Source organism: Zonotrichia albicollis, chromosome Z (assembly GCF_047830755.1).
Source record: "Zonotrichia albicollis isolate bZonAlb1 chromosome Z, bZonAlb1.hap1, whole genome shotgun sequence".
NCBI classification, from domain to species: Eukaryota; Metazoa; Chordata; class Aves; order Passeriformes; family Passerellidae; genus Zonotrichia; species Zonotrichia albicollis.
The window spans coordinates 21,671,057-21,693,056 of record NC_133860.1 but is presented as its reverse complement, the minus strand read 5'-3'; the positions used below and the strand labels follow the sequence as shown (position 1 = coordinate 21,693,056).

Sequence of the window (22,000 nt, the reverse complement as noted above, 5' to 3'; positions counted from 1 at the left end):
GTGCTTATTTATTTAACAATAATGTTTTAGCTTTTCAAAATTATTTCCCCAGGTTTCTTCACTGGAAGAGGATTGTATATGTAGTATATAAGCACTTGGTTGGAAGCAACTTATGATGTAGATTTTCTTTGCTATTTGAGGGTAGATTTGTTGCCTTTGCTCTACTTACCTAGGTTAGCTGTTGAAATTTTCCCTGTGCCCTTTTCATCCCCTAATACACCTTTTGTTTGCATACAGTGTTCCACTTTTGTCCCTGCATAGTATGCTAAGTAAGTTTTCCCCTTTTTGATCCTAATTTCAGATATTTGCCCTTTTTTTCCCCCCGTCTGACTTGTAAATTAAATAGATATACATGACATTACCAGTAATATTATTCTGGCTACTGCTGGTAGTCTCTAAACTGGTCTTAGCTTACTAAGAAAATAGTACTAGTAGAAAATTGCTAACTTTGTTATCTGGTATTGTGAAGATACCATGCAGTCATATAAGGTATGATATATGTTCCAAAGTCTGCAGTCAGAAATATGGGAAAAAGATTGAAGAGGGGAAAAAGGAGACAGAAAGGGCAAAAAAATATTATAAAAATATTGATATTACTGACTAAATCCTGGGGTTTTTTATATCCTTTTTAGAAAACTTTGAAAGTGTTTCACATAAATGTTTTACTTAAGTGTACAGTACTTCATGTTTCATTTGTTGTTAAAATTTTCATTTGAATATCTCTTTGTTAAGCTGTTTTTGCTTATTAAAATTAGCTTAGTTTCTTTAGGCTTCTAACTTTATCTCTGGTTGTAGTCTGAATCTCCACTAAATTTATTACCATTGGGAAAAGTGGTATGTAAGATGTCGCTGTAACTACTGGTTAGATCTAATATATGATTATTATGATTGCATCTGAATTTTCTTGTAGCATTTCATGAGAAATGTTATTTTCAGTAGAAGCTTAAACTCAGCTCAATAAATCTATGTTAAGAATTACTATGCTTGAACTTCAAACTTTAGAGCTTTTAAGAAGGAAACTGGTTTGTTTCCATTTAAAATTTTGGAGCATCAGCAGACTTTAAAAACTAATTTTCACCAAAACTTTGTTATTTGCTTATCTTCTGTTCTTAATCTTCTTTATTATTCCTCTATGTGTAATTGAATCTCTGGATTTCTTTCTGCTAGTGTGTTCTAATATGTCATTATATGGCATAGAAATTAAATCAGTGTAACTGGCAAAGTGTTTGATTTTGATTGGCTATTTAGTTTTTCTTTGATTGGCTATTTAGCTTTTCATATGTTTGCATTTCTGTGTCAGAATTTGAAAAAAAATCTGTATTCTATCTTGGTTATTCTTACATAAGTGTGTGTCATATCACCTGTGCTTTTGGAGGGACACTGCTGATGGGAAACTCATAATGGCTTTTCAAATTTCAGCGTTTTTCTTTTTTTTTCCTTATTTTACTGATTACAAATATAACCAGCTTTCTACAGGACCATAGTTGGTAGTGTGCTTTTTGTCTGTTTCATCTATCCTTCCTTTTGTGTATTTTTTAGTTAAGTGTTCTCTTCACTGCTCATGGAAGTTGTAGTTGGTAGTGAAAACTGATCTGACAGACTGTACAGGAGACCTAGGACAACTCAATTACATGGAAGAAAAAGAAAGCAGGAAGAAATCTCTCATTCAGTTGTTAATGTTCCGGTGTGAAGTATCTCCATATTGTTGTGTAGTTGAGAATTATATTTCAAACTGCTTCTAAGCAGGTGCCACCTGTAACCTCTTTGGTATTGTTTCTGCCCACACCTGTTCATCTTTTCTCTGTAGTGCTGTTGTGATATCCTAATGAATCCAGAAATGTATTTTTAAAGTAATGTGTTAATTTTGATGAAATAGGTGTACAGGATATTTTAGGTCTTTGACTCCATGACCTCAGGATGACTAAGTGGGCTAATGATCAGGCTTTTGAATACTGAAATTATGGAGTCTTTAATGACACTAAATCCCTTTTAACTGATAAATTAATATACATGATTTTTAAAAAAATATTAGCTGAAAAAATAGTAGCTGAAAAAAAAATTTAGCTGAAAAATGGAGCTTTCACAAGAAAATATCCAACTAGATATGGAACTACTTCTGTCTTGCTCTGAAGTTTAAAATTACTGCATGTCTTGGTGACAAAGCCCATTGAGTGTGCTGCTAAACTGGATGCTGGCTCATACTCTCTTACTGCCCAGGAGTATAATATCTATATTGTACCAGTATAATAATAGGTTTTCAGGAACAGTCTACCAGAGCTCATAGTTTCTGAAAGGCAAAAGACTTGCCCTCACTGGACTTGGTAGGTGGGGGGTGCGTTTGGAGCTCCTGTTGTTCAGGCTGTCAGCAGCAGATCAAGGGCACGCTGGCTGTGAGGGGAGGGCTTTTCCAGCTATTCCTATCTGTGCTGTTTTCTGGACACAGCATTGCAGGGGAGCATGCTACATGACCAAATGACTGGATTGGGTGTCAGCACCAGCTTGCATCTTGTAGTGGTCTTGTTTGGCTCAATATGGTGAATCATAGTGAAAAGGCCTACCAATGGCAATTAGGTTTTATCTCTTCTTCCCCCTTCTCGTTTTAACTCTTGAACCTTCACATACCTGCCTGGGCAGTTTCAATACTGAGTTCCACTGCACTCTATCATATCTGAACTGAAGATACTATGGTAGTGAAAAACTAAAAAAAAAAAAAATCTATTTAGGATTTTTTTTTTTGTGCTATACCAGCTATTCTTGTAATTTTCCCACAAATTACTTTTGTCAACTGATCTTAGAGGAACAATATGATATGGTAACCTTCTTATCAGGCCAGTTTTATATCTTCGCAGACTATAAAATAGCTTAGCTAGCTGTTTCCATTAGCTGAAATATTTAGGTTGCCCAGAGGATTAATTATGGGAGGATATAAATTATTTCCTCAAAAATCTGTCAAAGCAGTTTAGTGATATCCACGTTATAAAAGAATATTTCCTTTTTTCAAATAGAGGCTACAAAATAATCTTGGCTGTTATCCTGACTTTGTTATCCATGAGCAGGTTTTGGCATAAAGTTGTATTTAATAAAGTTTTGGCATAAGTGTTGTTTATACCATTAGGTCCAAAATGCATGGTATTTTTTCAGAAAGAAAATCCCAATTTACCTCTATAATTTTTCAACTTGATAATATTTTCAAAAATTCACTTGGCAGGGTATTCACTGCTTTCTCAACACAGCACTTTAATGCAGAAATTAAAGCTATATTGCTAACTTTATTATGCAATGGAGAATAATGTACCAAAGTAAAAAATTTTTGACAGAGCAATGGGTATGGTACTGTGTTTGGTTGGATGACTACAGCAAGAATAATTTGAGAAGGAAACTTTGTTAGTCGCATGTCATAACTGTGTCTTTGTGAGCTTAGAATGTGACTGGATCAGGGTAATATTCTTCATTTGGCAACTTTTGCTTTGGTGGTGATTTTTTTGTTTCCTTTCCCCTTCCCTTTAGAGGGACTCTCCAGCAGCATTTGACATTTTAATAATAAACATCTTAAATTCCTTTTATGCTTGCATGATTTCAGAGGCATATATTCCTAGTTATACTCCAAAACAGCTGGGGAAAAAAAGGACAGTGGAAGAAAAAGTATTTTCGAAGCTCAATGAAGAAAAAAAAACAAATTTAAAGAAAACAGGAAAAAATGCAGTAACATTTAAGATGTGTTCATACATATTTCTAGCAATTAATGCATTGTTAATGTGCACACCCAGAGAAGAAAACCCAGAGAAGAAAAAAAGATCTTGAAAAAACAAGCAAACAAACAAACACTAACCAAACCAATACTTACAAGTTTTAATTGGATGAACTAGTGATCACAAAATGCACAATCTTGTGTGTTTAAGTGAAACCTCTGTATTAGTGTCTTTCAGGGAGATGGGCAGGGTGAATACTCATTCAGTCAAGCCTTAATACTTGCTGCTTCTATTAAGAAACAATGCATAATTAAGCCCATCTATTAAGCACACAGTAGTGCAAGTAGGTGAAAAATTAGAAAACACTTTAGAGGTGATATATGAAGAGCCTGCATTTAATTTCCAATACCCCAGCTGCTTAAGTTGGATGCAACCTAATGGTTTTTTGAAAATTACTTTAAAGTGTTAATCTCAGTGTTCAGCTGCCTGATCAATTTACTAGATTTCAGGTGACCTGTAACCGCCAGGAACATGTTCTGTTGTAGTAAACTCAAGGTTATTTTGACTAAATTGATTGGATATTTAAAAAGCATTCTCCTTGGTTTTCATGATGGAAGAGCTCTTGCAGAGGCAATGAAATGCTTGGCTGACTCAGGATAACTCACACATCTGAATCTTGAAATGTTGCTAAATGTGAACTTGAAATAACTGTTTCAGTAAAAATCACTCCGTTAAAAGTGGTGCTCATTCAAATGGAACAAAAAAGCATGATACATTAATTCATTCTGTTTTTTAGGTGGAACTTAGCTGTGCAAATATCTTTATGACCAAACCAGCAAACTCTCCATTGACAATGTCTAATGGGACAGGTAGTGAGGGGTATGGAAGAGTTTCACAGCACCTTGATCCTTTATTCTCACTCTTTTTGTAAGGTCATAATAGTTTTTCAGAGATTTCTGGATTTTCTGTGTGAGTTTTCTACTTTTTGTGTTAAAAAAAGTTAAAAAATATAATTCATACAGGCTTATCTCAGAACTTACTCCAGGCACTGGTAATTGACATCTCATTAAAAGTTATCTATGAAGTCTAAAAACCAAACAACATGAATGCCTAGTTTTGTTTGAGGGCTTTAAAATTGAATGGTGGTACATTTTTTGAGGTACGATAAGTTTTCATTATGAAGAAGAAAAAAGCAACTTTGATTTGCAATTAATTGTACTTCACAGCTTTTTGTGGAAATAATTTTTATTTTTTACAACTCAATTTTTGAATGCTATGCTTCTGAATTCAAGTTATTCTAAAAGTTGTTACATTTCAAACTTTTAAATATTAATTTTTAGTGCATAAAAATTCTTATACATCAAACTTTTTTTCAGTTTTTGGTCTTACTGTGGATGAACCAATGACAGTCTGTTCTAAATGTTTTTGTCTACTGACTGTCTTTGAAATTTCCACTGCAAAATTAAACCAGTAAATAAGTTCTTAGTTTGTAGGATTCATAGGATCTTCGCTGTTTTTCTAAGTTGTAAATTTAGTCCTTTCATTTCAATACATGGAATATCAGCATCTTTTTTTGGGGTTTGCAGTACCAGTACAATCAGGCAGTAGTGAAGGTGTTTGATGCTTCAGTAGCTATAAAAAATTACAAGATTTAAATAAAATATGACAATTAGGTCTTACAATAAATTTCTGGTTTCCTCTGAGAGCACTGCAGTGGAAATATTGTGAAATGCAGAAGAAAGAGGTGAACTAAACATACTCTATGGGACGGAAAAGCCTGAGCTTGTTTTCAAAGCACAGAAAGTGATCATTATGAAGGAGCATGGTAGTGAATGGTTTGAATACAGCTGAAAGATCTGCATCCTATGCATGTACTTGTTGAAGAAGCTTTGGAAATAGCATATACATATTTTCAGTATATTAGTACATTTGTGTATTATTTCTTTTTTTTCCAGGCACTGGCCCCTTCAGCCTTTTTACTGGAGTTACCTTGAGGCAATATTGTAGTTAGTCCAAGGCTCTCAAGGCACAGACTGAAGTGATATGGAATACTTAAAAGTGTTTCTGCTCTTCTGAACCAGATTTTTTTTCCCTTCTAAATGCAGATTTATAAAGCCTGCACTACAAGAGGAACAAGGAAAGGATTTTAGTGAAGGTACTTCCTGATCCTGAAAAAGTCAGGGGGCTTCAAGCCCATCTTGGACCTCAGAACATCTCACAACTTTGTGGTAAAAGAAAAATTTAAAATAGTGCCTTTGGACTTAATCCTTTTATCCTTAATTGGAGAGTAGTTATGTGCTCCAGATTAGGATATATGTGCCACTACAATCCATCTAAATCATAGGAAGTATGTGTATCTGGCATATGTAGTAGGTACATAACATTTAAAAGTCCTGTCTTAGGTTGATGTTGATTATTTTCATGTTCTCGAAATATATAGTTCTTGCTGTGCTGTTGTCTGTGTTTTTTGTGAATGCTGTTTTCTTGAGGTTGTTCCATGGTTTGTTCTCGAGAAAGCCACACAAAGGTCCTGTTTCCTGTGAGAGTGGAGGGATGGATTGTGTGCCTATTGTCTGCCTAATGCTGCGCCTTTTACATGAGCAATGGATATTATAAAGATTTCTCTGTAGAGTTATAAAGGAGAGAATTCGTAGGAATGCATGTTGTCTCAGCTTTATTAATGACTCTGAAGTTCAGATTTGGGGTTGTCATTAGAAAGGGTATTCCTACAGTGATTCGGAAATGTCAAGCTGAGATTATTTTTTTATAAGCACAGAATCACTGGGTTTTTTTTATTTGTATGTTAACCAGAACTGTCAGACATTACTACTTTTGAAAATAATATGTAATTTTAGCGTAGCTCTATTTCTAAACTACATTTTTCTTTTCAAATGCTGTTATAATTATGGCATTGTATTGTGTTAGTTGCAACTCTACTGAAGTAGATTCTTGTGAATTTAGTTATTTATTGGAAGTATCTCCTCATTTCTTGATGTCATCAGTTTAATAGTATAATGAAAAGCTGATCCCTGGATAATAGGTTCTGTTTCCACCTTACAAAAGTAACACAAATTTATGTTGTTTGCTGGTAATTTGAGGTTAAGATTACCATTCTATTAGCTCTTATGAAGGTTATTATTCATAAACTTCAAAAGATGTCTTATTTAAGAAGAGGGAAAAATCCCACTATTTCTTCATATATTATAACATTTTATTATATATATATTCAAGATCAATATTTTACTCTAGATTGAACAGATTAAATGGATTATAATTTGCTGCTTTGATGTAAAGTGATTTTCTTTTCTTGTTACATTTGTGATAGTATTGATGAATTTATGAGATGCTTATCTGAATGTGATATAGAGGAACGTAGTAGCATTTATTTAATATTGTTAGGTAAACTGATAAATCTCCTTTGACTTTATCCAGTCAATTAAAAGACCCTTGGGGGAAGATATTGAAATCTTCTTTTGGGGAAGAACCTGCTTTTCTCTGGCTTAATAGAAAGCTGTTTGTTTAACTTGATTTTTAATAAACCACCCATGTTCCTTCTGCTCCAGATTTTGTGTTTACATCTGACACTATATCTGAGACCCTAGGTCCTAATCATAAACAAAAGACTTTTCAATTTAATTAAATGTCTAAGATTGTATAGTTATGTATACAAATGGTTTCAGTAGAAACTATGGAATTAATTTTAACATTATTAGGTGTGCTGATTAAGCACAATTCACTGTAGTTTCATATGTTGCTTTGACATTAACTTTGTGCTACCTTCACTCAGTTAATAGACAGACTTGTTGATTGCCCAGCTGTTTTCTAAATGTTCATTGATAAATGTTCATTGGTAAATGTTGGATATCACGTATTATTCAAATTAAATCCAATCTGAAAAATCTAAATCAAATCTAAATCCAAATTAAATCAATCTAAGTAGGATGGAATTTTTTTGTGCAAAGTAAGGCCGAAAAACAAGTAAAGACTTCTTTAGGCAAGATATTAAAGTCACAAGTAATTTTCTATCTCTCATGCTAACAAAGTAGAATGTAAATAGATTATAAAAGTTGATGTCATACTGGCAACTACCACTCTATATGGGGATTAGTATTTAAAACTGTCTTGGTAAAGTGGAGATATATTCCATAATCAAAGAAGCAGGAAAGTGGAAGCATTGCACATCACATTGAAAAATAAGGTGTGGACTGACCAATAGACATTAGTGAAGCAGAAGAACACTAGGTATGACAGAAGATGGCATTGAGAGGGTTGCTTGTATGGTATCAAAGCCAAGTTTGCTCTTGCATGATTTAAATGGAAATGCTCTTTGTAAAATGCAGCTGAAATAGTGTGCTGTACTCAAGAGTGATGAAGACTTCATCAAAAATATGGGGTGAGAAGTTGGGAAGAGTTAATAGGAAAGCAGGAGCACTAAGTCAAAGAAAGCACCGAAGAGCATCAATAGCATCATCTATTTAGTTTGAAAAGACTTATAGTAAGGAAGATAAGTCTATAAATGCATGCAGGTTTGTTACAAACAGTCATTGTACACACAGTGGAAAATAGGAAGACATAATTGGAGAAAATGTTGTTGAAAATAATAAAAAATTTAATATCGTATTAGAAAAACTGGTGCTATAGCTGCAAAACAGTATAATCAGATTTGGACTTTTTCAAGAATAGCAACTGCAGCATTTTTCAAAGTTTGCCCTTCTGATTTCTCATTTTATCTAAGAGGTCAAGCTACAGCAACCTCCTAGTCCACAGGGGATTTTGTTAATATCTGGATTTTCCTTTGTCTCCTCAGTTTACTCTTGGGAGTCACAGTGGAAAAGGGGTATTTTGCAGCACCTAACATGATCTAAGGTTATAGAACAGTCTGTTTTGTGCATAGACCTCTGCTTGACCAGGTGGAATAAGGAGAAAAAGGGACTGTTTTAAGACATGTAAGACCTTTCAGTGATTTTAAAGGCTGCATGGTGTTTGTATACGAGCTGGTAGCTCTAATGAGAGAATATTTCTGCTTAAGAGTTGTTGTGCACAAGCACAGCAATTTATTGTATATTGTACAGAAAAAAAGGAATTATCTGGTCAGGACAAAAAGGTTTTTTCCTCTGACAAAAGTTATTTTGTCACTTGGCAAATCTGTTGTAAAAGCTGGAGTGTTTTTGTATCACTTTTGAAGAAAGACTGTCTGAGTGCTGCCATTTTAACTGTTTTATGCATTAAATGTTTGCAGAATGATGTTTGTGGGGGTTGTGGAGGTCTTTTTTGGTGAATTTTTAAAATTACTATTACCATAGATAGGTGGATTTCACATGTGGTGAGCAGTATTGAACAGTGCAGTAACTACTCATACTGACTGTGTGGATTGGTAGCAACAGATCATTTCTCTGTAGGAATGCAAAGGATCAAGAAATTTCCTCATACTGGAAAATCCTGCATTTTACCTTTACCTCTCTACACCCCTCTCTCTCTCCTCATTCCCTAGAAATTCTGTTTCTAAATCTCTAAATCCCTAACATCAGATTTCTGTAGATTAGTTGGTATGCTTTAACATTGGAAGTGTACTTCCCCTTCTGGAAAAGAACCCAGAAAAAGCTCTGATGTATCTAATGCGTATTGCTGATTTTGTTTCCTTTTGAAATATGAACTAGGAAGAAAATTATTTTCATATTATTGGACAAGTATCCATGCATATTTGTTCCAAAATACATTGAGTAATTCCTTAGGGGCTTATGAGTTTTTATCTCAAAATTAATTTACAAATTGATTTTGATACTTTTTGTTTCTTTTTTTTTTTTTTTAAGTAGTTTTCCCCTGTTGAAAGAAGGTTGTGGATCAGAAGTCACTGATAATAGCTCAAGGTGCACAGAGACATGAAGTTCAGTATTTGCAATAACATGCAGTAGAAGAAGTATAATTTGGTTGAAATCATGAGAATATTTTACATTTGAGAAATAAATATTAATTTCACAGAGGGGGAAATAAGGATAGTTTAAAATACCTGCTGAGTCAAATTTTCTTTGAAATTGGTATGAGTCAGACTCAAATACTTTCAGCAAGTGGAGGACATTGGTCAGAAGATTTTCATGCATGAGGGTTAGAGTAACTTTCTCCAAAACTTTCTCTGTTGCCTAAATTTCTTACAAAATGAATTTTGAATAGAACTGAAAAGTGTCTTGAAGTGCTGTGAAACACACAGCTTCTGAAGCCCAATTTAGTAACTGATAGAAGAGCTGTAGGAAAAAAAGCATTAATCTGCTGCCAAGGAGAGTATCGCAATCACGAGCCTGCACAGTTGGCTTTTGATGAGTTTTGTTCCTAAAGGAATATTAAGAACAGAGCATGGATTGAGATATTGGAAAATGTCTAATTTCTATATAACCAGAGGAGCACTATGAACAGATAATATCCCAAAGATTGTATATATGGCATTTATTTCCAGAACAATTATTTTATAGGCTCTATAATTATATTTTATAGGTCATCTTTAGTAATTCCTAGCAGAAAAGCATACAAAATGGATGAGGAGACCTGTACTTAAAATGTCATGTTATTCATACTCTTGACTGAGGAGGCTTTGACATGAGGGACCATTAGAGTTTTGAAAAGAGCTAGGTAACTACTTGACCTTTTTTTTTTTTTTTAACCTACCAGTTGGAGTAAGTATTCAAAGTATTCAGTAGAGTTTTCCTTCTTAAGAAAAGGGAATGGTTAATGTTAGGTTTTATTCCATGTTTTCCCCAGTTTTCCTACAGCAAGGATCTCTCTTTATAAAAGGGGAGTAATTTTTGTGCTCAAGTTACTTACGGTTTTGTTCTGTACTTTTAAAAAAAAGAGGAAAAAGGTATCTTGATGTTTTCTTGGGCTTCAATGCAAGAATAACAATAGTCTTTTCTTCAGGGGAGGCTGTATACATATTTGCACAATGAACAGATAAGTGTCTGGTTCAAATAGATGGTCTGGATTCTTTTCCTTCCCTGTACCTCCATCCCCTAAGACATGCATCTGTGTAATGGAAATTCATTGCAGTTTCTTAGGATTCTCATTTTCTTGGACTTCTGGGGGCTTTTTTGTTGAAATTCTGCCATACATCAGAAATCTCATAGTTTTGATTTTTTTAATGGTATTTTTGGAAGCTACCATGGCAAGGAGTGCTTTATGCAGTTTAAATATCAAATCTGAGTTTATCTTAACACATCAGTGTTCAGTAATTAAAAAGAGTCAGTAGGTTACTACTTACTGACTCTTCTCCCATTTTCAAAGCAATTTTTTCTTGCAATTTTAAGACGTGAGACAGTTTTGATTCTATTACCCAGTGAGATTAATTTTTTTTTTTTAAGGAATTTCAGTGTTGTTTACGATTTTAAAGTTCTATCGAAGTCCATCAAGAGTCAAGAACTCATGTTACGTTTCTAGCTGAATTGTGATTTCTAACCGAACAGCCTTTCTGGTAACTATTGACATATGTAGTTACTTAAATTCCTTTTCTCTGTAGCATAAAGCCTTTAAAACTGTTTTCATTATTTCTCTCTTGTTCCTTTCAGAACTCACATGCATCTGTTTCTTCTCTTCTGTTCTTCACTGGAAGATCACTGATATAGTATATAATTTAGCCTCATGGCTCATATATTTTCTCAGATTTGGGTGTACTTGTTGCATTTTTTTTCACCCCTTAGGTGGTTTTTACCTTGGCCTTTATAGGAGAAGAGTGAAAGAAACTAATCAGCTTTGAAGGTTTTGTTTGTGTAACTTTGCATTAAAATTGTGCTTATGGGTCCAAAGAACTGACTCTGATAAAACCGTTTATAATGGGAAGTGCTCCTATCCATATCAGAAAGTTTGCTGTAGAAATTTTAGTAAAATTGGTCAGTCTGAGCTCGAGGTCCTCAAGGAATTGGTTGTCCAGATGTACTTGAATGAAGTTACTCTGCTGAACAGTGAACACTGAACACTTGAACTGTAAATCCCATGTGCCTTGAAAGGTGGTATTTGAATAAGCCCTTATCACTCTTGGTGCTCTGATATTTACTAGTAGTGAGTTGTGGTTTCCCACCTTGGTTGAATGCATCCCTTGTGAAGGAAGGATGAATGAACTTCAAAAGGAAGTGCTAATTATGGTGTATTGCAGGTGTTACCAGTAAATGTATGCATCAGCGTATATGCCTATATGTTTATGCACATTGGAGAAACAAAAAACAGTGATCTTTTGAAATACTGAAGCTCTTCTGTTTAGGAAAAAATATTTTAGGAGGCAGAGATTAGAGTTGTTAGAGATCTAAATAAATAGTCTTTATTCATATATTTGTCTGTAAATATCGCTACAGCAGTTGACATATTTTCTTTATTTGAAAATGAAAGTATTTAAAGTAAGCAGCAGTGGGGTGGGAGGGGAGGGGAGCATTCCAGCTCTTGCTGAAAATGTTCCACAATGAGTTAAATCTTGTGCTACAGGAAAATCTGGTCAAAATATTCTTGTATGTATGCATTTTATAGAGTTTATTAATGTTATTAATATTAGATTATCTAGGAAAGGTGGTCATACTTCTGTGACTAAAAGATACTTGTTTGGAATTTCAGACACCCAAAAAAGTATGGGAGTAAAAGAATTCAAGGTATATCTTTCCAAATCTGTCTGAAAAGTTGTCAGGGTTTGCTTTTCTTAAATTTCAAATATTTGTGATGCATCCAATTTAGGATTAAGAGCTCAAATCTACAATAACTTCTCTTTTTTGAATGGGCTGGGAGCAGTTAACTCTTGCTCCCAGTGCAGAGGTGAAGTGCATGGTCTCTGTGTGAGTGGTTTAGTCATGGTTTTTGTACCAATGCAGTTTATTTTAGCATAGTTTTAACATTCTTAGATTTCCTGAATAAACAAAATAAATTATGGCTGACTCTTGGACATAATGGTGCCCTCTAATATAAAATATTTGGATAAAATTTTTCATATTAATTTTTACTGATAGCCATTAAAACCCTTCACTCTTTAAATGAATGAAGGCTGTAAACCTAAATTATTTTATTGGTGTTGTTGCCAAAGACCTGAATAATGAAAAGGAAGTATTTGCTTGCTTCTTTTGAAAGACGGTAATACTCATGATGTTTTTGCCTTAAGATAAGGAATAGAAAACTTTAAATATTATCCAGTTGCTTCTCTCTGTAATGCAACCACAGCATATTAATACATTCAATTCTTTGTGAGAGTCTTTGCAATGATACAGCTTAATTGTGGTGTAGCTCTTTTTTTCCAAATAAAATCTAAAATTTTTATAGTGGGATATTGTTTAAGGGTGGGAGCTGGATAGTACTTCTGAAGTAATGTAATTTAATTACATTAGTCAGTGCTTTTGTATATGCACAAGAATTATGTCTTGCTTTCTATAATTACTATACAAAAGTCCTCCTGAAATAGTATGTCAAAACAGAATATTAGTATCTAGTCAGAACTCCTTTAAGTGCTGAAAATCTACCCTGTCATTGCTAGCCTCCTCTGTCTTATTACTCTACACACACATAATGAACTTAAAATACATTGATTCAAGAAGTTTAAAAACGTATATATTTTGATACAACAATAGATTTGTTTAATACAAATACAGTTTTTTTTAAATGGCCTGATGAAATATAATAATAATACAACAGTTCATAAGACTGAAGGTTATGTTTACCTTTACCTTTTGTTATAGGTAAATCTGTCATGCAACTAATTAAAGTTGTGAAATATGTTTGTAGCTATGGGAAGGTGAACAAAGTTTCTGGAAATATTTTTTGCACTAATATGTTCTTTGCTTGGCCGATAATTTAAATTTAATGAGAATGTGTAGCATTACTGAAAAATTATTATATGCATAAGGTCTCCTTTTGCTTGGAAGCATAGGAATTGAGGAATTCAATTGTATAAGAAGAATAAAGAAAAAAAAATCTGTGGTGTTCTGTTGATGGATGAGAATGAGGATTTATTTTGAGCTTTGGTGTTCAATCGTATGTCAACCTGTATTGTTTCTGACAGAGTTCTTAACGCTCTTTTTTCACAGTACATGAGGAGTTCTTAAAAATTTTTGATATAATTTCTATTCTCTTCCTAATTTGTAATGGGTTGAGACTGAGAGCAGGGTTGGTTTAGCTGGGTTTTTTGATTCCACTAATGTCATTAAAAAAAAACTAAAACAAACCAGCAAAAACACCTATTGACATTAACTTTGAGAAATAAGACAGCTCCACACAAGCAGAAGTGTAAGTTGCCCTACCCAGGTCTAGGGGAGGTTCTTAGAGAGTCTTGCACAAGTTTTTAAAGACTCTGAACCCAGAATATGGTTGACTATTATATTGTCTGGTAATCTAGGAGTCTTCAGCATGAAACAGGGCAAAAGAAAGCATCCCAAAGCATTTTTGGTTGTGATCACAAATGCACGTTGAGTATCATTGGTATACTTAGAAGTCATGATTTAAACAATACTTCAGGACACGAATTTAAGGAGTTAAAAGGAAAATACTTTTTTTATGGGGAGCTCATTTGATGTGTGGCAAGTCATCCAAAAGTTCTTGATATAAAAAGCTAATAAAGCCTCTGATTTTGTTTATTCAACTAATGAGAAGTTGGAGTTGACCTTTCATTTCATACTGATTGTGAGGTAATAAGGTAGCAGTGAAGTGCTGGGAAATTTACTAGCCAAGTTTGATGCAGGCAAGCAAAAGAAGCCAGTAGGAAGATAAGGGAGAAATAGTGGCCTGGTCAGGATTCTGAATGAGATTTGTAGATTGGATGGATGGAGGCAATTTTAGGTGAAATGGTTTGGTCTGTGAAGGGGTAATTGAATTTGAGGTTTAAGATGTGAAAGCAAAAGAAATAAAGCCATGGACAAAACCCTGAAGAATCTGCATAGAAAACACAGAGCAGAGAAGGAGAATCTACTTAGAAGAAATATGGAAGGAGTAATTTGATAAGTAAACAATGGATCTCATGGGTATTGATGTAAGATCAGATCTCATGAAGAAGTAAACTGCTTTACGGTGGGGAGTGTTGAGGAGGTTGGAGATTGAGTACTGGTTCTGCTGTTTATAGTTAAGAAGACACCAGAAGTTTTGGCAAGAGCAATTTCTGTTTTAAAAGACTTCTTCTAAAGGATGACACAAACAGAGGGAAACTTCAGGGAACAGCTGTAAATACTGCATTCTTTGAGCTTGTCAGTGAAAAGACAAGAAGTACGATGATAGTCCTACAGGTGCATGAAACAAAAACGTTCTAGTGTAGTTTTGTTTTTCTATACCTTACAATACATGAACCTGTAATAATAATAAAAAAATATATAGGCTAATAAAGTCAATCTTCAGCCCAGGGCTGATTCTTTTGGTTAGTAGCATAATCTGTGTTCAAATGGAACACTATGGAAAAAAATAGTTATTCCATATGTACCTATTAAGAAGATATGCAAAGAGTTGCCATTAAATTATAATTTAAATAATTTTGTACTTTCCCTTTTAGGAGAGAGAAACTAGCTCCTTTAGTGAATATATATGTAGAGCCAGTTTTCTTCCCTCATTTTTTCTAAGCTGTGTTAAAAAGAGGCTATTGTCGATGAGAGCTTGATAGTTCAGCCTGAAAAATACATTTAAAATGCCCTTAAGTATCTTGATTATGCCTGCAACTGTTAATAGCAATTCTTTAGCAATTATAATGGGAAATAGATGTATTTTTTGGTAAGGAATTTTCAAAAACTTTTGGGCAAATAATAGCATTAGAAAAGATCTGCACATAGTTGATCTTAAATAACCGTTGTTTCTTGGTTATGTTTTGTATATTTATTTGTTGTGGTATGTACTTGTTGTTCTAACATTGTTTTAATCCTCTGTATGTAAAATTTGTGTGCGGTAACGTTAAACCTGAAGGAAGAAGCTTGGTTGCCAAGAGATAATTTAGTAAATATGTTTTTTTCAGATACCTTTTGATACATAATCCTACGGAACAAGAGCGATTTTCAGTGGTTTCCGTCAATGTGAATTCACCCAAAGTTAAATTATTGTCTCCTTTGGGAAAACCTGTAAATGTCCAGATTAGTGCTGTTTGGGATGGAGCAACTACAGTATCTCATGAAGCATATCAGGTACCCTACTTTAAGTAAAAAGCATTAAAATATGTTTTTTTATATATGCTGTAGCTTCATAGTTGAAGAAAATGGAAAGTGTACTTCATATATTGGCAACTCTCTTCTCTGTAGACAGTACTATTAATTCAGTAATTTTAAATTAAAAAACCCCCAACAAATAAAACCCAAAACAGCAACAAAAGCCCCCTAAAATTCAACATACATGTGTTTAGCATTAATGTTTCTTAAACTGATAAGCTGTTAAAATTTTGTGATATAATTTACTACATTTAAAGGATCAGTTTCAGCACCATGACTGGAAAATACTGGATGTGTGTCTTTTTCCCTCACTTTCTCAATTGAGCTGCTTCTTCCTTCAAGTGCCATTTTGTACACACAGTCACATACATCTGTATGTTCTCAAGCACTCCAGCCGGAACATGAAATGGCTTTTCTTGTACATGAAATGGCTTAAGCATTTACATTTAGATGTCCTCTTCCCTTCCAAATACTTAAGCTGGACGGATATCTTCAAGCCCACCTCCTGTTTTTTGTTTGAAACAAAACTTCTAAGAATTTTTGAGTTGTACATCATTATAGAAGATTGTCCTCAATGATCACATCACACATTAGAAATTTATTTAATTAAATTTTTAATAAAATTGTAATGGTGTATGACTGCAATAGTAACACTGTATTGCTTTCAGGCTTATGTTTTGGTTCCTTTTGATGTAGGAACTTGGTTCATGATAATATTTCTGTGAAGCTAATTCAATAACTGTCTCTCAGTTGTGTTCCAAAGGGATAATTATTATGGGTAAACCTTGCTAAAAAACTCAACCCCGCACACTTCCTCGCTCACTGACCCAGTGGGGTGGAGGAAAAAAATTGGATGGGCAATGGTGAGAAAGCTTGTGGGTCAAGCTGAAGCTGTACACACAAGCAAAGCAAAGCAAGGAATTCATTCCCTGTGTCCCAAGGCTGGGGAGGTGGTCAGCCATCCCCATCAGAGCAGGGCTCCATCACAGTGACTTGGGAAGACAAACACCATCACTCCAAACATCCCCCCTTCCTTTTTCTTCTCACAGTTTTTATTGCTGAGCATCATGTCACATGATGGGTCTGGAATATCCCTCTGGTCAGCTGGGGTTAGCTGTCCTGCTGTGTCCCCTCCCAGCTCCTTGTGCACCCCCAGCCTCCTCCCTGGTGGAGCAGCAGAAAGGGTCCTGATGCTGCATAAGCCCTGCTCAGCTGTACCTGAGATATTTATCTCTGTGTTATCAAAGTGGTTAATACTGAAACCAAGCACCAAAAGTTCTGCTATGAAGAAATTTAAGTTTATCCTAGCCAAAACCAGCACAATAATTAGTACTTTTATTGTTTGAAGAAGAGGAAGTGAAATTACTTGTCTGGACTTCAAATTCAAAACAAATTGCTTTGGAGATGTACCTTGTATACTACTCTTCTATGCAGATTATAGCTCCTAAAAAAAGAGACTGAAAATGAGACACTTGCTTTTTACTTAGTTATTTAGTTCATGCATTTTTAAATTTAAATTTCAAAATCAAGTGATAAGTAGAGTCTGTGTGCACTCGATCCAGTACACATGCATCTACAATGAAAAGCAAATATACTCAGTACTGCATATCACAACTAACATTCTTAAGAAGATTCAACATTGTTACTGTGTTAGTATAATGGTAATCTTGATGCTAAGCAAATTAGTCATGCAGATATTTCTGTTTGTTAATTCTTCATATTTATTTATGGACTATGGGAAAACTCAGCCATCCTATAGTTATTCAAGCAAAAGTAGTTGCTCTGAACATAAATTCAGTATAAAAAGTTGATATTCTGCTATTTTTAGTAATGACTACTTATTTGCTCCCAACAGATGTCTTTTGTGGCACATCTACCACCTCTTGGGATTGGAGTTTACCAGCTTCTGGAGGATGAGAGTTCAGAAGCAGTTTTAGCTGACTATAACATATATGTAAGGAACAGCAGACAGGAGAAGTCAGACAGAGTTTTCAGGATAAAAGAGATGCAGCATTCTGTGGATAATATAATCTTAGAAAATGCATACATGAAACTATGGTTTTCTGGAATGTCTGGACTACTGGAGGTATGTTATATTTTATTTCAAAACACTATATTTTACTTTTTTGTGCTGCTTTATGGAAACCTAACATGAATCTCTGTCCTTTTAGAAAATAAACAGCAAGGAAGAGGGTAAAAGTAATCAAATGAAGGTGGAGTTTGCTTGGTATGGAACTACCAGTAACCGAGATAAAAGTGGAGCTTATCTCTTCTTACCAGATGGAGATGCCAAGGTAAACTTTCTGTTTGCAAAGAAATTCTAATCTTGAAGTACCTTAAAGTGTTTGGCAAATACAGATTGGAAGAGCTGGTTGTCCCCAAAACTGGAATAAAATCTGTATGGCTAGGCATAATGACATGGGCTATTGAAATGATTGGCAGAAGTTCATACTTCCTAACGCTACATAAGAGTAAAAACACAATAGGAATTTGAAAATATGAAAATCTAGAGAATATTTATGATTCCCCCCTCAAAAAATTAAGATGCAATCCTTGCCAGAAATCCAGTGAGGTGTGACCATTCATTATCGATAAAATAAGTTAATTTTTACTTTCTATGATGAAAATGTGTATTGATTCATTTCTACATCTTCACTTTTCTGATTTTTTTTTTAATTGTGAATTTGTTGCTTCTGCTTCAGAGCTACTTTCTAAGCTGATATTGGCGTACTTAATTAAGATACTGACTCCCAATTGGTGAATATAAAGACAGAATAGTAAGGAGCTCTTCTGATTTAGTTCTCTAGGGTTATCTGTATTTTTAGCTGTGTAATTATTGGAGCGCAACAGCATACTCCTGTTAGTTTTCAAATTGGAAATTGGGAAATGGCAGTGTTCTTACAGTGACTTCATTACCATATGGAGTCTACTACTTCCCTTTTGGAACTGGAAGGGTGATATTTCAGAAAGCAAAAGATAAAATAATGAACATTTATGAAGCTAGTTAGTTGCCACCATGTTTCTTCTGAGTTTCCCTTGTGTAAACTGAAGTTGCATACATAAGGCAAATGATGAGCTCTATGCTTACCATTTTAGGAAATATACAAGAGTAATCATTCTACTTTTTTTGGCGGGAGGGAAAGATGTTTGGCTTTCTTTCTGTTTTCTTTTCCTATTTCCCCCTTTTATCTGTGTAAATCAATCTGAAAGGAAGCAGAACAGTTTTTTTTTTTTCTTTTAGCAATCTTTCCTAGAAGCACACCTTTTGAGGTCTGTGAATTTACAGATTTAGTATATTTAGTACCATAATAATTTACTTCAGATATGTTCATCAGGATTTCCTTATCCTTCATTTTATAAGCCATTTCATATTTCTTCTTTTTATTGTGTTTTCATCTGTGAATACTTGAAGAATATCACTTAGGGCTTTTTATTTTTACCTTTCACTAGCTGCATGGTCACACTTTAATTTCATTTTATATTCTAATTCATCTTTGGCTTATTATTATTTAAAAATAATCACTAAATCTAGCACTTATGTAATTTTAACTATACATTTAAGTAATTTGCTTTATGAAAATAATCTGGACAAATTGAGGTAGCAAAACATTACGGTTTAAACAGCAAAAAGTCTGTCACATGTCTGCAAGCGCAATTAGAAACGAAAAATGAAATTAACTGCATTTTAAGTTAACATTAAAAGGGTGCTGTTCAACTTTTGTAACATTTTATACAATAAAAATGAAGTTGTTATACTTCTGAAAATTCCGCTTCAGTAATATTTTGCTTCACCATAAGGCTCATTTGGCTTGGATTTTAATAACACTAATTAAATTGTCCTAATGGGAGTAACAGAGTAATTCTATAGTGGTTTCTAAACCAGTTTGAGTCAATGCTTTCTGTCTTAAAAGAAATGCCATCTGTTCAGGGTTCTTAGTGTAATGTGGGTTGACTAACTTTCTAAGTCCGTGTGTAAATTGGCAATAGGATAGATGGCAGGCAGTTTTCTTGATTTTTGGCTAGGTGTTTTATTGTTTTGATTTTTTTCTTACCTCGTTTACCCTATGTTTTTCAGCAAAATTTGCAAAGAATAATTGGTTTTTTTTGTTGGACTATTTTCCTTTGGTGTGTGAATAGTTATATGCTTTCTTTGCCGTTGATAACTGATTAATTTTACGTCTGATAAGTCTTTTATTTTCAGTTCTGCAATACTCAGAAATTATTTTGATTTGTCTATTTTAATAATTTATCTAGCCATAGTGCTGACCTACAGTGGTGCAAAGTCCAGAACAGAGGCACAGAGTGGGGGCTCCATCCTGCAGGTCTAGAGAGATAGGACAGTCCCCCACCATGCCTTTGTTTTTCCTGCAAAGTCAAAACAGAAAGCAAGGCACCAGGGAAAAAGGCAGCATCTTAATTTTTTTAAATGGCAGTGAAGTGTTTGACTGATTGACAGTGATAATGAAGGGATTTCCTTGGGCCTCACAATAAATATAAATAAAATGTCCTGTTCGTGAAGACAAAGCATGTTTTTTAATTCCTGTGACTTTGTGAAGAATGCCCAACTTGGTTTTTTGTAGATCAGTGGGGAAAAAAACCTCACAGTATTCAATAAACTTTGAAACAGTTATATGTCTGTATTTTCTTCTGTATATTCAAGACAAGTCAACATGTGATGACTTCTCACTAGCCCTGCTTGGTATCAGTAGGGAACAGAACAAAGCAGTTTTTCTCCAAAGCATCATATGCTAAATGTTTGTGGGATCAATGTGAGTAGTTGATTTTTTTGTTTTACAAATAATTTTTTTCAGTATCAAAGTGGTGGGTTTTGGTATACCTGGACTGGAAATTTTGATTCTCCCTCAGGCAGCTGGTCCTGTGATTCTGTGTATGTACTAGTTCCCACAGGTACTTAAGCACTAACAGAATATGTAAGAAAACAGATTTTTCTTTTTTCCTCTTGCAGGATCTCTAGTGCTAGAGCTGAAATACATGATATTATCTCAGTCTAACCTCAAACCCTGCCAAATAAGGGGCAACCTGCTATTGAGAAACACCTTTTCCTGCAGGCTTTGTCTTGTCATTTTTCTTTTTTAAAATTTTAGACCAATCCAGAACCTGTAATGTGTGGTTGAAAACTTTCCCCTTAGTTTTTTTGGCACCCAGACCAACAGTGTGCTGCACTACCAGAAGTTTCCTGGCCACTAAAATGGTTGGGAGTGCTTCACTTGTCTATAAGGGGAAAAGTTAATTGCCCATGCTTTGTGCCTCCAGGCTGCAATATACCATGCCATTTTCTATACAAGCCAGTAAATATTTTGGTGAAGGTTTATCTCCAGTTATTTCCATCTTTGGCACCTGTTTTGATGTTAAGTATTTTAAAATACCTTAGGGATCTATTTGGTATTATTTTGTTCCAAGTATTCTCCCTTAAAATTCCTAGCTAGCTTCTCCCCAGGCCTCCTGCCCACTATCGTTCCAAAAAAAAAAAAGATTGTCTTATTTCTCTTGGAGTACAGAAACATGATTTCTGAACCCTTTGATCCACAGTTCTGTTGTCCTGTTTCTGAAAAATGCTGATTTCCAGGCTCAACAGAACCTGCCTCACTAGGCTGCTGAATCTTGTACAATGGAATTCATTCCCCTGGAGCTGAGAGGAACAGATATTACAGCAGCTATTTAGTTTAACTCTTTAGAAAGTGGAGTCTTCAGACTAGCCATTGGATATGAAAGCAACATATTTTTATTCCAATTCAAGGTGTGAGTCATCACAGTATACTTCATGCTGGAAGATCCTTTAGTCCATGATTGTTTACAAAGCAGATTTAACAATGGATTGAGACAAAGACTTTGTCAAATCAGTTTTGCAAATATCTGTCATCGTTTGTTCTTTCCACATTGCCTTAAACTTTCACATCAAAAGTACCTTTGTATTTCAGACCCAGGACCAGGATCCTTTCACAGACCTATGCATCTCACCAAGGATCTTTACAATAATACTAGAATAATTGCATATTCAATGCATAAAGATGTTTTCCTGTTTAAAAGCAAAAGCCTGGTTAATGAAAATGTTTTTCGTGAGGCAAACCTGGGGAATTATCTCTATAGGTTCTGAACTTCTGGTATTTCTCTTGGTAACTATCAAATAATCAAGTTGTAGGATTAGTGCTTTTCTAAGCACTAAAT

General features: G+C 34.4%; 1 protein-coding gene across 1 annotated transcript in view; it reads left to right on the top strand.

Moving 5' to 3' along the window:
• The window catches only part of MAN2A1 (mannosidase alpha class 2A member 1), a 107,729-nt gene that overhangs the window by 54,139 nt on the left and 31,590 nt on the right, over positions 1 to 22,000 (top strand). The window contains exons 13-15 of the mRNA XM_074533687.1: positions 15,628 to 15,793; positions 17,670 to 17,900; positions 17,986 to 18,108. Of these exons, the coding sequence (XP_074389788.1) occupies positions 15,628 to 15,793; positions 17,670 to 17,900; positions 17,986 to 18,108 (520 nt within the window). The remainder of the gene's footprint in view (positions 1 to 15,627; positions 15,794 to 17,669; positions 17,901 to 17,985; positions 18,109 to 22,000) is intronic.